This window comes from Panulirus ornatus, chromosome 20 (genome assembly GCF_036320965.1).
Source record: "Panulirus ornatus isolate Po-2019 chromosome 20, ASM3632096v1, whole genome shotgun sequence".
Classification (NCBI taxonomy): domain Eukaryota; kingdom Metazoa; phylum Arthropoda; class Malacostraca; order Decapoda; family Palinuridae; genus Panulirus; species Panulirus ornatus.
The window spans coordinates 42,089,589-42,105,528 of record NC_092243.1 but is presented as its reverse complement, the minus strand read 5'-3'; the positions used below and the strand labels follow the sequence as shown (position 1 = coordinate 42,105,528).

The window sequence follows — 15,940 nt, the reverse complement described above, 5'->3', positions numbered from 1 at the left end:
CCACTCGATCAAACCACTCCACACCACACACTGTCCTCAAACACCTCATTTCCAGCACACCCACCCTCCCGCGCACAACTCTATCCATAGCCCACACCTCGCAACCATGCAACACTGCTGGAACCACTAATCCCTCAAACATACCCATCCTTGCTCCCAAGATAATGCTCTCGACTTCCAAACACTCTTCAAGGCTCCCAGAATTTTCGCCTCCTTCCCCACCCTATGAATCACTTCCGCTTCCATGGTTCCATCTGCTGCCAGGTCCACTCCCAGATATCCAAAACACTCCACTTCCTCCAGTTTCTCTCCATTCAAACCCACCTCCCAATTGATTCAACCTTCAACCCCACTGTACCCAACAACCTTGCTCTCATTCACATTCACTCAACTTTCTTCTTTCACACACTTCACCAAACTCAGTCACCCGCCTCTGCAGTTTCTCACATGAATCAGCCACCAGCGCTGTATCATCAGCGAACAATAACTTACTCACTTCCCAAGCTCTCTCATCCACAACAGACTGTATACTTGCCCCTCCCTCCAAAACTCTTGCATTCACCTCCCTAACAACCCCATCCATAAACAAATAAAACAACCATGGAGACATCACACACCCCTGCCACAAACCTACATTCACCGAGAACCAATCACTTTCTTCCCCTCCCACATGCACACATGCCTTACATCCTCGATAAAAACTTTTCACTGCTTTTAACAACTTGCCTCACACACCATATATTCTCAATACCCCCAACAGAGCACCTCCATCAACTCCACCATACGTCTTCTCCAGATCCACAAACGCCACATACAAATCTATTTGCTTTTCCAAGCACCTCCCACATACACTCTTCAAAACAAACACCTGATCCACACATCCTCCACCACCTCCAAAACCACACCGCTCTTCCCCAATCTGATGCTCTGTACATGCCTTCACCCCACCAACCAACACCCTACCATACAACTTACCAGGAATACTCAACAAACCCACACCTCTGCAATTTGAGCACCCACTCCCATCCCCTTTGCCTTTGTCCAATGGCACTATGCAAGCATTCCGTCAATCCTCAGGCACCTCACCATGAATCATACATACATTAAATAACCTTAACAACCAGTCAACAACACAGTCACCCCCTTTTTTAATAAATTCCGCTGCAATTCCATCCAAACCTGCTGCCTTGCTGGCTTTCATCTTTCGCAAAGCTTTTACTACCTCTTCTCTGTTTACCAAATCATTTTCCCTAACCCTCTCAATCCATTGACAGCTCGTCAACCCAGGTATACCACATTGTTCCAATTCACTCTAGTCCTTGCACGCCTTTCACCCTCCAGCATGTTCAGGCCCCGATCACTCAAAGTCTTTTTTACTCCATCTTTCCATCTCCAATTTGGTCTCCCACTTCTCCTCGTTCCCTCCACCTCTGACACATATATTCTCTTGGTCAATCTTTCCTCACTCATTCTCTCCATGTGACCAAACCATTTCAAAACACCCTCTTCTGCTCTCTCAACCACACTCTTTATATTAACACACATCTCTCTTACCCTTACGTTACTTACTCGATCAAACCACCTCACACCACATATTGTCCTCAAATATCTCATTTCCAGCACATCCACCCTCCTGTGCACAACTCTATCCATAGCCCACGCCTCACAACCATACAACATTGTTGGAATACTATTCCTTCAAACATAGCCATTTTTGCTTTCCGAGATAATGTTCTCAACTTCCACACATTCTTCAAGGCTCCCAGAACTTTGCCCAGCCCCCCCCCCCCATGATTCACTTCTGCTTCCATGGTTCCATCTGCTGCCAAATCCACTCCCAGATATCTAATACACTTCACTTCCTCCAGTTTTCCTCCATTCAAACTTACCTCCCAACTGACTTGACCCTCAACCCTATTGTACCTAATAACCTTGCTCTAATTCACATTTACTCTTAACTTTCTTCTTTCACACACTTTACCAAACTCAGTCACCAGCTTCTGCAGTTTCTTACATGAATCAGCCACCAGTGCTGTATCATCAGCAAACAACAACTGACTCACTTCTCTAGCTCTCTTATCCACAACAGACTGTATACTTGCCCCTCTTTCCAAAACTCTTGCATTCACCTCCCTAACAACACCATCCATAAACAAATTAAACAACCATGGAGACATCACACACCCCTGCCGCGAACCTACATTCACTGAGAACCAATCACTTTCCTCTCTTCCTACACGTACACATGCCTTACATCCTCGATAAAAACTTTTCACTGCTTCTAACAACTTGCCTCCCACACCATATATTCTTAATACCTTCCACAGAGCATCTCTATCAACTCTATCATTTGCCTTCTCCAGATCCATAAATGCTACATACAAATCCATTTGTTTTTCTAAGTATTTCTCACATACATTCTTCAAAGCAAACACCTGATCCACACATCCTCTACCACTTCTGAAACCACACTGCTCTTCCCCAATCTCATGCTCTGTACATGCCTTCACCCTCTCAATCAGTACCCTCCCATATACCTTACCAGGAATACTCAACAAACTTATACCTCTGTAATTTGAGCACTCACTCTTATCCCCTTAGCCTTTGTACAATGGTACTATGCAAGCATTCTGCCAATCCTCAGGCACCTCACCATGAATTACACATACATTAAATAACCTTAACAACCAGTCAACAATACAGTCACCCCCTTTTTTTTATAAATTCCACTGCAATACCATCCAAACCCGCTGCCTTACCAGCTTTGATCTTCCGCAAATCTTTTACTACCTCTTCTCTCTTTACCAAATCATTTTCCCTAACCCTCTCACTTTGCACACCACCTTGACCAAAACACCCTATATCTGCCACTCTATCATCAAACACATTCAACAAACCTTCAAAATACTCACTCCATCTCCTTCTCACATCACCACTACTTGTTATCACCTCCCCATTTGCCCCCTTCACTGAAGTTCCCATTTGTTCCCTTGTCCTCTGCACTTTATTTACCTCCTTCCAAAACATCTTTTTATTCTCCCTAAAATTTAATGATACTCTCTCACCCCAACTCTCATTTACCCTCTTTTTCACCTCTTGCACCTTTCTCTTGACCTCCTGCCTCTTTCTTTTATATATCTCCCACTCATTTGCATTATTTCCCAGCAACAATCGTCCAAATGCCTCTCTCTTCTCTTTCACTAATAATCTTACTTCTTCATCCCACCACTCACTACCCTTTCTAATCTGTCCACCTCCCACACTTATCATGCCACAAGCATCTTCTGCGCAAGCCATCACTCCTTCCCTAAATACATCCCATTCCTCCCCCACTCCCCTTACTTCCTTTGTTCTCACCTTTTTCCATTCTGTACTCAGTCTCTCCTGGTACTTCCTCACACAAGTCTCCTTCCCAAGCGTACTCACTCTCAGCACTCTCTTCACCCCAACATTCTCTCTTCCTTTCTGAAAACCTCTACAAATCTTCACCTTCACCTCCACAAGATAATGATCAGACATCCCTCCAGTTGCACCTCTCAGTACATTAACATCCAAAAGTCTCTCTTTCGCGTGCCTATCAATTAACACGTAATCCAATAACGCTCTCTGGCCATCTCTCCTACTTACATATGTATACTTATGTATATCTCTCTTTTTAAACCAGGTATTACCAATCACCAGTCCTTTTTCAGTACACAAATCTACAAGCTCTTCACCATTTCCATTTATACCACTGACTGAACACCCCAAGTATACCAATTATTCCCTCAACTGCCACATTACTCACCTTTGCATTCAAATCACCCATGACTACAACCCGGTCTTGTGCATCAAAACCACTAACACACTCATTCAGCTGCTCCCAAAACACTTGCCTCTCATGAACTTTCTTCTCATGCCCAGGTGCATATGCACCAATAATCACCCATCTCTCTCCATCAACTTTCAGTTTTACCCATATCAATCTAGAATTTACTTTCTTACACTCTATCACATACTCCCACCACTCCTGTTTCAGGAGTAGTGCCACTCCTTACCTTGCTCTTGTCCTCTCACTAACCCCTGACTTCACTCCCAAGACATTCCCAAACCACTCTTCCCCTATATATATCTGTGTATGTACATATATGCATACGTTGAAATGTATGTATGTATATGTGCGTGTGTGGGGGTTTTTATGTATATACATGTGTATGTGGGCGGGTTGGGCTTTTCCTCGTCTGTTTCCCTGTGCTACCTCGTAAACACGGGAGATGGTAGTTAAGTATAATATATAAATATTGCATATCCTTACTAACCAATAGACAACATTCCTTTCTTAATAAGTTCAAAAGCACTACCATCTAAACCCGCCGCCTTGCCGCATTTCATCTTCCTCAAAGCTTTCCCTACCTCTTCTCTTTTGACTAAACTGTTCTCCCTGACCCTATTGCTTTGCATACCACCCCAACCAAAACACCCTACATTTGCGATTCTATTGTCAAACACATTCAGCAAACCTTGAAAATACTCATTCCATCTTCTCACTTCATCATGTGAAGTGCCTGAGGACTGATAGAATGCATGCATAGTGCCACTGTACAAAGGAAAAGGGGATAAAGGTGAGTGTTCAAACAACAGAGGCATAAGTTTGTTGAGTATTCTTGGGAAATTATGTGGGAGGGTTTTGATTGAGAGGGTGAAGGCATGTACAGAGCATCAGTCTGGGGAAGGGCAGTGTGATTTCAGAAATGCCAGAGGATGTGTTGATCAGGTGTTTGCTTTGAAGAATGTGTGTGAGAAATACCAAGAAAAACAGATGAGAAATACCAAAAAAAACAGATGGGTTTGTATGTAGCATTTATGGAGCTGAAGAAGACGTATGATAGGGGTGACAGAGATGCTTTGTGGAAGTAGGAAGAGAGGAAAGTGATTGCTTCCTAGTGAATGTCAGTCTACAGCAGTGGTGTGTTATGTCCTAATGGTTGTTAAATTTGTATACAGATGGGGTGGTTAGGGAGGTAAATGTAAGAGTTTTGGAGAGAGTGGTAAGTATGCAGTCTGTTGGGGAAAAAGAAGGCCTGGGAAGTGAGTCATTTGATATTTGCTAATGATACAGCTCTGGTGGCTGATTCGAGAGAGAAACTGCAGAAGTTGGTGACTGAGTTTGGTAAAGTGTGTGAAAGGAGAAAGTTGAGAGTAAATGTGAGTAAGAGCAAGGTTATTAGGTTCAGTAGGGTTGAGGGACAAGTAAATTGGGATGTAAGTTTGAATGGAGAAACATTGGAGGAAGTGAAGTGTTTTAGATACCTGGGAAAGGACTTAACAGGAAATAGAACCATGGAAGTGGAAGTGAGTCACTGGGAGGGGGAGGGGGCAAAGGTTCTGGGAGCAATGAAGAATGTGTGGAAAGAGAGAGTGTTATCTCAGAAAGCAAAAATGGGTATGTTTGAAGGAAAAGCAGTTCCAAAAATATATGTTAGCAAGGCATGGGCTATGACAGGGTTGTATGGAGGAGGGTGGATGTGTTGGAAATGAAATGTCTGAGGACAATATGTGGTGCAAGGGATTTGATTGAGTAAGTAATGAAAGAGTAAGAGAGATGTACAAAAGTAAAAAGAGTGTGTTGAGAGAGGTGTGTTGAAATGGTTTGGACTTATGAGAGAATGAGAGGAAAGATTGACAAAGAAGATATATGGGTCTGAGGTGGAGGTAACAAGAAGAGGGAGACTAAATTGGAGGTGGAAGGATGGAGTGAAAGAGATTCTGAGCGATCGGAGTCTGAACATACAGGAGGGTGAGAGGCGTGCAAGGAACAAACTGATTGGAGCTATGTGGTATACTGGGGTTGCCGTGCTGTCAATGAACTGAATCAGGGCATGTGAAACGTCTGGGGTAAACCAGGGAAAGACCTGTGGGGCCTGGATGTGGATAAGGAGCTGTGGTTTTGGTGCATTACACATGACAGCTAGAGACTGAGTGGGAATGAACGTGGCCACTTTTTTCTGTTTTCATAGTGTTACCTCACTGAAGCAGGGGGTAGTATGGCTGTTTTCTGTGGGACAAGGTAGCGACAGGAGAGGATGAAGGCAAGCAAGTATGCATATGTACTTGTGTATATATGTATATGTCTGTGTATGTGTATGTATATGATTCTATATGTGTATATTTTGATATATGTATATGTGATATACCAGGGTCAACGTGCTGTCACTGGACTGAACCAGGGAATGAGAAGCATCTGGGGTAAACCATGGAAACCATGTGATTTTGGTGCATTACAAATGACAGCTAGAGACTGAGTGTGAACGAATGTGGCCTTTCCATCTGTTTTCCTGGTGCTGCCTTTTTGAAGTGGGGGGGGAGAGGTAACGACAGTGTTTCCTGTGGGATGGGGTAGCAACAGAAATGGATGAAGGCAAGCAAGTAAGAATATGTACATGCGCATATATGTATATATCTGTGTATGTATATATATGTATATGTGCGTGTATGGGCATTTATGTATATATATGTGTATATGAGTAAATGGGCCATTCTTTATCTGTTCCCTGGCACTTCCTTGTAGATGCAGGAAACGCTGATCAAGTATAATAAAAAACAAAAAAATAGCAACTTCTAGCAACTAGGCCATATACTTCCCTGAGTGCTTCATCTAACAATGCATATCATTCCTTCTACTGTTTCACCAAATTTCCTGTGTACCACTGTTAATATCACCCTTGATCGATGTTCCTCTCCAACATTCTTCATGCTCTGTTGATTTGCTGTCAAAATTGCTCCTTTTAAACTTCCCTGCCCTCTATTATCACCAGTCTCTCTGTGTGTCATTCCTTTTCCATTACTGAAAAAATGTTGATAATGATTCAACAGATTCTGTTAATGCCTTAGTCCTTTCCTCTATTTGAATAGCTGCCAGTATTGCATGTGCGATTCCTGCCCAAATTATCTTTATCTGATTTTGCATGGTTGTCCTTTCTTCTGACTGACAGCTTCTAGTTTTGTATCTTCTGAATTCTGTACACTAAACCGATTTCAGTTTCTTCGTAATCTCATGACCACCTTCATGATCCTTTAAATGTTTTATCAATTTTTTTACTATCCCTGGTCTGCTTCTTAACAAGTTCCCATAACATTCCAAACATTTACTCTTTGGTGTTTTCATCTGTAGCATCCTCTCTTCTTTCATTTCAAGCCTCCTTCATGGATCAGTTTTTGACTGGTTTTGGTACATTCCTGTAAATGAACGTACACTACTTGCTCAGGCAGTGCTAGATGTCTTATTATCCCCCAAAGTATCATTATTAAAGCTTATAAGAGCAAATTATGTTAGAAACATTAGGAGAATTTAAATTAAGAATAAGAAATTTAGTACCCTCAAGGCTCATACCTGTATAAAATCTCCATAAGGAGGATGAAACTGAATGTTCAAATGACAGTGTGTACCTGCTATGTTGCATGGGAGAATGGTGCATGAAAAGGTGGTAGTATGCACAGATTCAGACTGGGGATGAGCAGGAATGGTAGAAGAAATATGGATCAGACGTCTGCTTTGAAGAATGTGTGTGAGGAATACTTAGAGAAACAGAAGGACTAGTATGTCACATCTATGGATCTGAAGAATGTATATGATAAGGCTGATAAAGATGCTCTGTGGTAGGTGTTGGAAATATAAAGTGTGGAAGGAGAGCTGCTACAATAAAGGAAGAGTTCTGATTGGGAAGGTAAGGCATGTGTGTAAGAAGGAAGACAAAAGAGTGAGTGGTTCTAAATGAAGTTGGGTCTGCATCAGGGGTGTATGTCACCATGGCTGTATCATTTGTTTACATATCAGGTAGTGAGGGAGGTGAATGCAAGGGTTTTGGAGAGAGAGGAGTAAGCATGCAATCTGTTGGAGGTGGGGAGCCAGGGAGATGAGTCAGTTATTGTATACTTTTGACATGGTACTGGTGGTAGACTCAAATGACAATGACAAATGACAATGAGAGTTTACATTTAAAAAGTGGGGAAAAACAAAGAAAAGGGGGAAACCAAGGATGAGGTGGAAGGACGACACAAGACATGTAGGGGATTGAGCCAATACGAGAAATGAGGTATACAGGGGATGACATGCTGTAAATGAGTTTAACTACGACATGAAGCAGTGTGGGAAATCCATGGAAAGGTTTGTGGGGCCTGTTTGTGGATAGGGGGTTAGAAGATGTATGTGAGCAAATGAGGCTACTTCTTTGTTCTCAGCTACACTGCTCATGCAGAAATAGTAAATGTATGGAAAAATACACATATATAAAAAAATGTATATTTTTGAACTACAGTTGAAGTTTGAGCCAAATCAAGTTTAAAATTAGCAAAGAATGTTTGGTTATCTGAAGATTATTTTTGCCTTCAGTAACACCAACTATCATAGACAGTGGTCAGGGTCACTAATCACAATTCTGACAAGGGAACACTAAAGGACTATCCCTGATAAGTATAACTCAAACTGGTCCAGAAGTTTCAGAGTTGACAAATGTGAAAAGTTAACAAACATATGATTGATAATAAAAGACTATAACAGATGTCAGAAAATAACAGATGACAAAAGATGACAGACAATCAGCGATGAGAAAAGCTCATGTGGCTATTGCCCAAGTGAACTAAAAGATCATTTGCATTTCAATTCAGAGTTATGTAAACCTCTTAATCCACAGTTATATCAAACATCTAATCTGTTCTTTGCAGGGTATCTTCACCTGCTCCTACACAATTAGCATACACACATGGTAGATTATTAAATGAGCTCCTGTTTCACAAGAACATCAAATTAATACAACTAAACTCCTCACACTAAACTAAATATTAATGCCATTAAGTGACAAATTTAATTGCCACTTATTAATCATACCTTTAGTCCTTTGACTGGTGCCATCTCCCTGATCTACTGGCTTTTCCATGCTGTGCTGGCTGCGTCTCAGAGCGTGTCTCCTGTGGAATAATATGCAAAATCAATGGCAATCCATAAAAATATCTATGCACTACAAAACTGATTTGAACATGTACTAAATCAATAAATCTGGTAATGATCTGTAGTAAAGTTGCCATCTCTTCATATTATCTGTCTATTAGCACATCTGAATGTTAATTAGTTTTTAGACATATATTGAGGCAACTGACATCAACAAGGCATTTGACATTATCCCCTGACACATTCTCACACTATGGGTACTCCTTTTCACCCCCAAGATAATGATAAAACGTAGTTGGCCAATTTTGTGGCCAGCTGCAATGACACAGTCACTCATGATGGCTTCACATCTAAAACACTCATACCCTACATAAGAGTTCCCAAGGAAAAGTGCATTCTGCAACTCTCTTCAGTCTCTTCCTATATGACCTCCCATTACATTAGGCAAGTCTCAACTCGAAGGTCCTTCCTTATGCAGATGAGCTCATAATCACACCATAACACCCTGACACCAAAGTAGCAACATTAAACATGCAGAGCTACATTACACAATTCGAACAGTGACTCACCAAGAACAGAATGTCTACATCTCTAGACCAGTCTTCAGTCACTCTTTTAATCCCTGATAGACATGAATTCAGTGCACACTCTACAGTCACATTGAATGGACACTCTGTCCCACCAACCATTCTAGGCATCACATATGACACACCACACACATGACAATCACATCCCACACAAATAATATCAACAAAAAGGCAACAAACAAACTAAAAATCCTCAAAGCACTAATTAGCACCAAATTTGGACAAGAAAAAATCCTTCAACATCTAATACAAACAATCCATCTGTTCTATTTTAAACTATGCCTCCCTTGCCTGGTTTTCCTCTCAGAAACAAATATAACAAAGCTGCAAACCACACAAAATAGTGCATTTAGAGCAATCAATAGCTACTACAAACACTCAAAGCAACCCTCCCATCCTAATCACTCTAAACAAACACCAACTGCTAAGTACAAGTAAAAGCTGACCCCTGCCTCAAACTTCAGTAACCATTAAATATCCCAATCACCAACAAATAGACCATTGACAAAACACATACACTGACGAAGCTGTCCGTGTCAACCAGTCAGGACCACAGGCCATAAAGCATTGTGATATTGTGTGCCCTACATGCAGATATAGTAGGGCAACTAAGAAGTACATGCTTGGTGTCTTTATGGTTGCTGCAGTTTGGGCATGAGGGGTCTTGGGATATGATGAAATGGTGTTTGAAGTGCTTTAGTGATGAGCAATATCTACAGCATAAGCAGGAAAGTGAGTCATGTTTATCTAGGGAATGTTGGGTGAGATGAAGCTTAAGACTGAGTTGGGAGAGCAACTTTATATTGCTTATTGGGTTATTTCACTGTGTATGGGTTTTGTCAGCGTTGTATTTGTTCAGGTCTCTTAGTAGAGGATACTGAAGCGTGAGGCAGGAGAGAGCTATTCATTTCAACATTGCTGGTTAGTTATACAGTGGTTAGGGTGAGAATTTGGTTTCCAATAGGTGTATGTCGGGTGAGATGAAGCTTAAGACTGAATTGGGAGGGCAACTTTATACTGCTTATTGGGTTATTTCAGTGTGTATGGATTTTGTCAGTGTTGTATTTATTCAGGTCTCTTAGTAGAGGATACTGAAGCGTGAGGCAGGAGAGAGCTATTCATTTCAACATTGCTGGTTAGTTATACTGTGGTTAGGGTGAGAAGAGCCTCGTGCTATTGCATGTTAAGATTGTATGGGGAGGATCATTCTTCCACTGTGAGGGTGTTGAGTGACTAGACATGCTGGGAATCCACTGATTGTTTTGAATGCACTATCTTGTGTGGTATGCAGTTTTGTTATTTGATATTGAGAAATTAAAAGACCAGGCAGGAAAGACAGCTTAAGTGAAACGGATGAACTACTTGTATAATAAGTAGAGACATTCCTTTTCTTGTCCAAATCTGGTGCCAGTTGGCTTCAGAGGGTATTTGATTTCCACGTCAATTTAGTGTTGATGTTATTGGTATAGGAAATGAATGTAATATATATATATATATATAAATATATATATTATATTATTTACTTTGTCACTGTCTCCCGCGTTAGCGAGGTAGTGCAAGGAAACAGATGAAAGAATGGTCCAGCCAACCCATATACATATGTATATACATACACGTCCACACACGCAAATATACATACCTATACATCTCAACGTATACATATATATACATACACACACAGACATATACATATATGCACATGTACATAATTCATACTGTCTGCCTTCATTTATTCCCATCGCCACCTCGCCACACATGGAATAACATCCCCCTCCCCCCTCATGTGTGCGAGGTAGAGCTAGGAAAAGAAAACAAAGGCCCCATTCGTTCACACTCAGTCTCTAGCTGTCATGTAATAATGCACCCAAACCACAGCTCCCTATCCACATCCAGGCCCCACACAACTTTCCATGGTTTACCCCAGATGCTTCACATGCCCTGGTTCAATCCATTGACAGCATGTCGACACCGGTATACCACATCGTTCCAATTCACTCTATTCCTTGCACGCCTTTCACCCTCCTGCATGTTCAGGCCCTGATCAATCAAAATCATTTTCACTCCATCTTTCCACCTCCAATTTGGTCTCCTACTTCTCCTCGTTCGCTCCACCTCTGACACATATATCCTCTTGGTCAATCTTTCCTCACTCATTCTCTTCATGCGACCAAACCATTTCAAAAATCCCTCTTCTGCTCTCTCAACCACAATCTTTATATTACCACACATCTCTCTTACCCTATCATTACTTACTCGATCAAACCACCTCACACCACATATTTTCATCAAACATCTCATTTCCAGCACATCCACCCTCCTCTGCACATCTCTATCCATAGCCCACGCCTCGCAACCATACAACATTGTTGGAACCACTATTCCTTCAAACATACCCATTTTTGCTTTCCGAGATAATGTTCTCGACTTCCACACATTCTTCAAGGCTCCCAAAATTTTCACCTCCTCCCCCACCCTATGATTCACTTCCGCTTCCATGGTTCCATCTGTTGCCAAATCAACTCCCAGATATCTAAAACACTTCACTTCCTCCAGTTTTTCTCCATTCAAACTTACCTCCCAATTACTTGACCCTCAACACTACTGTACCTAATAACCTTGCTCTTATTCACATTTACTCTCAACTTTCTTCTTTCACACACTTTACCAAACTCAGTCACCAGCTTCTACAGTTTCTTACATGAATCAGCCACCAGCGCTGTATCATCAGTGAACAACAACTGACTCACTTCCCATGCTCTCTCATCCAAAACAGACTGCATACTTGCCCCTCTTTCCAAAACTCTTGCATTCACCTCCCTAACAACCCCATCCATAAACAAATTAAACAACCATGGAGACATCACACACCCCTGTCGTAAACCTACATTCACTGAGAACCAATCACTTTCCTCTCTTCCTACACGTACACATGCCTTACTTCCTCGATAAAAACTTTTCACTGCTTCTAACAACTTGCCTTCCACACCATATATTCTTAATACCTTCCACAGAGCATCTCTATCAACTCTATCATATGCCTTCTCCAGATCCATAAATGCTACATACAAATCCATTTGCTTTTCTAAGTATTTCTCACATACATTCCTCAAAGCAAACACCTGATCCACACATCCTCTACCACTTCTGAAACCACACTGCTCTTCCCCAATCTGATGCTCTGTACATGCCTTCACCCTCTCAATCAATACCCTCCCATATAATTTACCAGGAATACTCAACAAACTTATACCTCTGTAATTTGAGCACTCACTCTTATCCCCTTTGCATTTGTACAATGGCACTGTGCAAGCATTCCACCAATCCTCAGGCACCTCACCATGAATCATACATACATTAAACAACCTAACCAACCACTCAACAACACAGTCCCCCGTTTTTTTTATAAATTCCACTGCAATACCATCCAAACCCGCTGCCTTACCGGCTTTCATCTTCCGCAAAGCTTTTACTACCTCTTCTCTGTTTATCAAATCATTTTCCCTAACCCTCTCACTTTGCACACCACCTTGACCAAAACACCCTATATCTGCCACTCTATCATCAAACACATTCAACAAAACTTCAAAATACTCACTCCATCTTCTTCTCACATCACCACTACTTGTTATCACCTCCCCATTTGCCCACTTCACTGAAGTTCCCATTTGCTCCCTTGTCTTACGCACTTTATTTACCTCCTTCCAAAACATCTTTTACTCTCCCTAAAATTTAATGATACTCTCTCACCCCTACTCTCATTTGCCCTCTTTTTCACCTCTTGCACCTTTCTCTTGACCTCCTGCCTCTTTGTTTTATACATCTCCCACTCACTTGCATTATTTCCCTGCAAAAATCGTCCAAATGCCTCTCTCTTCTCTTTCACTAATAATCTTACTTCTTCATCCCACCAATCACTAACCTTTCAAATCTGCCCACCTCCCACACTTCTCATGGAACAAGCATCTTTTGCGCAAGCCATCACTGCTTCCGTAAATGCATCCAATTCCTCACCGACTCCCCTTACCTCCTTTGTTCTCACCTTTTCCATTCTGTACTCAGTCTCTCCTGATACTTCCTCACACAAGTCTCCTTCCCAAGCTCACTTACTCTCACCACTCTCTTCACCCCAACATTCTCTCTTCTTTTCTGAAACCCTCTAAAAACCTTCACCTTCGCCTCCATAAGATAATGATCAAACATCACTCCAGTTGCACCTCTCAGCACATTAACATCCAAAAGTCTCTCTTTTGCACGCCTATCAATTAACACGTAATGCAATAACACTCTCTGGACATCTCTCCTACTTACATACGTATACTTATGTACATCTCTCTTTTTAAACCAGGTATTCCCAATCACCAGTCCTTTTTCAGCACATAAATCTACAAGCTCTTCACCATTTCCATTTACAACACTGAACACCCGATGTATACCAATTATTCCCTCAACTGCCACATTACTCACCTTTGCATTCAAATCACCCATCACTATAACCCAGTCTTGTGCATCAAAACCACTAACACACTCATTCAACTGCTCCCAAAACACTTGCCTCTAATGATCTTTCTTCTCAGGCCCAGGTGCATATGCACCAATAATCACCCATCTCTCTCCATCAACTTTCAGTTTTACCCATATCAATCTAGAGTTTACTTTCTTACACTCTATCACATACTCCCATTACTCCTGTTTCAGGAGTTGTGCTACTCCTTCCCTTGCTCTTGTCCTCTCACTAACCCCTGACTTTACTCCCAGGACATTCCCAAACTACTCTCCCCCTTTACCCTTGAGCTTCGTTTCAATCAGAGCCAAAACATCCAGGTTCCTTTCCTCAAACATACTACCTATCTCTCCTTTTTTCTCAACTTGGTTACATCCACACACATTTACACACCCCAATCTGAGCCTTCGAGGAGGATGAGCACTCCCCGCGTGACTCCTTCTTCTGTTTCCCCTTTTAGAAAGTTAAAATACAAGGAGGGGAGGGTTTCTAGCCCCCCGCTCCCGTTCCCTTTAGTTGCCTTCTACGACATGTGAGGAATGTGTGGGAAGTATTCTTTCTCCCCTATCCCCAGGGATATATATATATGAGTTTGGTAAAGTGTGTGGAAGAAGAAAGTTAAGAGTGAATGTGAATAAGAGCAAGGTTATTAGGTACAGTAGGGTTGAGGGTCAAGTCAATTGGGAGGTGAGTTTGAATGGAGAAAAACTGGAGGAGTGTTTTAGATATCTGGGAGTGGATCTGTCAGCGGATGGAACCATGGAAGCGGAAGTGGATCATAGGGTGGGGGAGGGGGCGAAAATTTTGGGAGCCTTGAAAAATGTGTGGAAGTCGAGAACATTATCTCGGAAAGCAAAAATGGGTATGTTTGAAGGAATAGTGGTTCCAACAATGTTGTATGGTTGCGAGGCGTGGGCTGTGGATGGAGTTGTGCGCAGGAGGATGGATGTGCTGGAAATGAGATGTTTGAGGACAATGTGTGGTGTGAGGTGGTTTGATCGAGTAAGTAACGTAAGGGTAAGAGAGATGTGTGGAAATAAAAAGAGCGTGGTTGAGAGAGCAGAAGAGGGTGTTTTGAAATGGTTTGGGCACATGGAGAGAATGAGTGAGGAAAGATTGACCAAGAGGATATATGTGTCGGAGGTGGAGGGAACGAGGAGAAGAGGGAGACCAAATTGGAGGTGGAAAGATGGAGTGAAAAAGATTTTGTGTGATCGGGGCCTGAACATGCAGGAGGGTGTAAGGAGGACAAGGAATAGAGTGAATTGGAGCGATGTGGTATACAGGGGTTGACGTGCTGTCAGTGGAGTGAATCAAGGCATGTGAAGCGTCTGGGGTAAACCATGGAAAGCTGTGTAGGTATGTATATTTGCGTGTGTGGACGTGTGTATGTACATGTGTATGGGGGGGGGGGCCATTTCTTTCGTCTGTTTCCTTGCGCTACCTCGCAAACGCGGGAGACAGCGACAAAGTATAAAAAAAAAAAAAAAAAATATATATATATATATATATATATATATATATATATATATATATATATATATATATATATATATATATATATATATATATTTATTTATATTTATTTATTTTGCTTTGTCGCTGTCTCCCGCGTTTGCGAGGTAGCACAAGGAAACAGACGAAAGAAATGGCCCAACCCACCCCCATACACATGTATATACATACACGTCCACACACGCAAATATACATACCTATACATCTCAATGTACACATATATATACACACACAGACACATACATATATACCCATGCACACAATTCACACTGTCTGCCTTTATTCATTCCCATCACCACCTCACCACACATGGAATACCATCCCCCTCCCCCCTCATGTGTTCGAGGTAGCGCTAGGAAAAGACACCAAAGGCCCCATTTGTTCACACTCAGTCTCTAGCTGTCATGCAATAAT

The 15,940-nt window shown here is 41.8% G+C and overlaps 1 protein-coding gene across 1 annotated transcript in view; it reads right to left on the bottom strand.

The window, feature by feature from the left end:
- Window positions 1–15,940, bottom strand: part of Mekk1 (mitogen-activated protein kinase kinase kinase 4) — a 1,037,736-nt gene that overhangs the window by 413,261 nt on the left and 608,535 nt on the right. Inside the window, exon 20 of the mRNA XM_071674802.1 lies at window positions 8,864–8,943. Coding sequence (XP_071530903.1) covers window positions 8,864–8,943 — 80 coding nt within the window. The remainder of the gene's footprint in view (window positions 1–8,863; window positions 8,944–15,940) is intronic.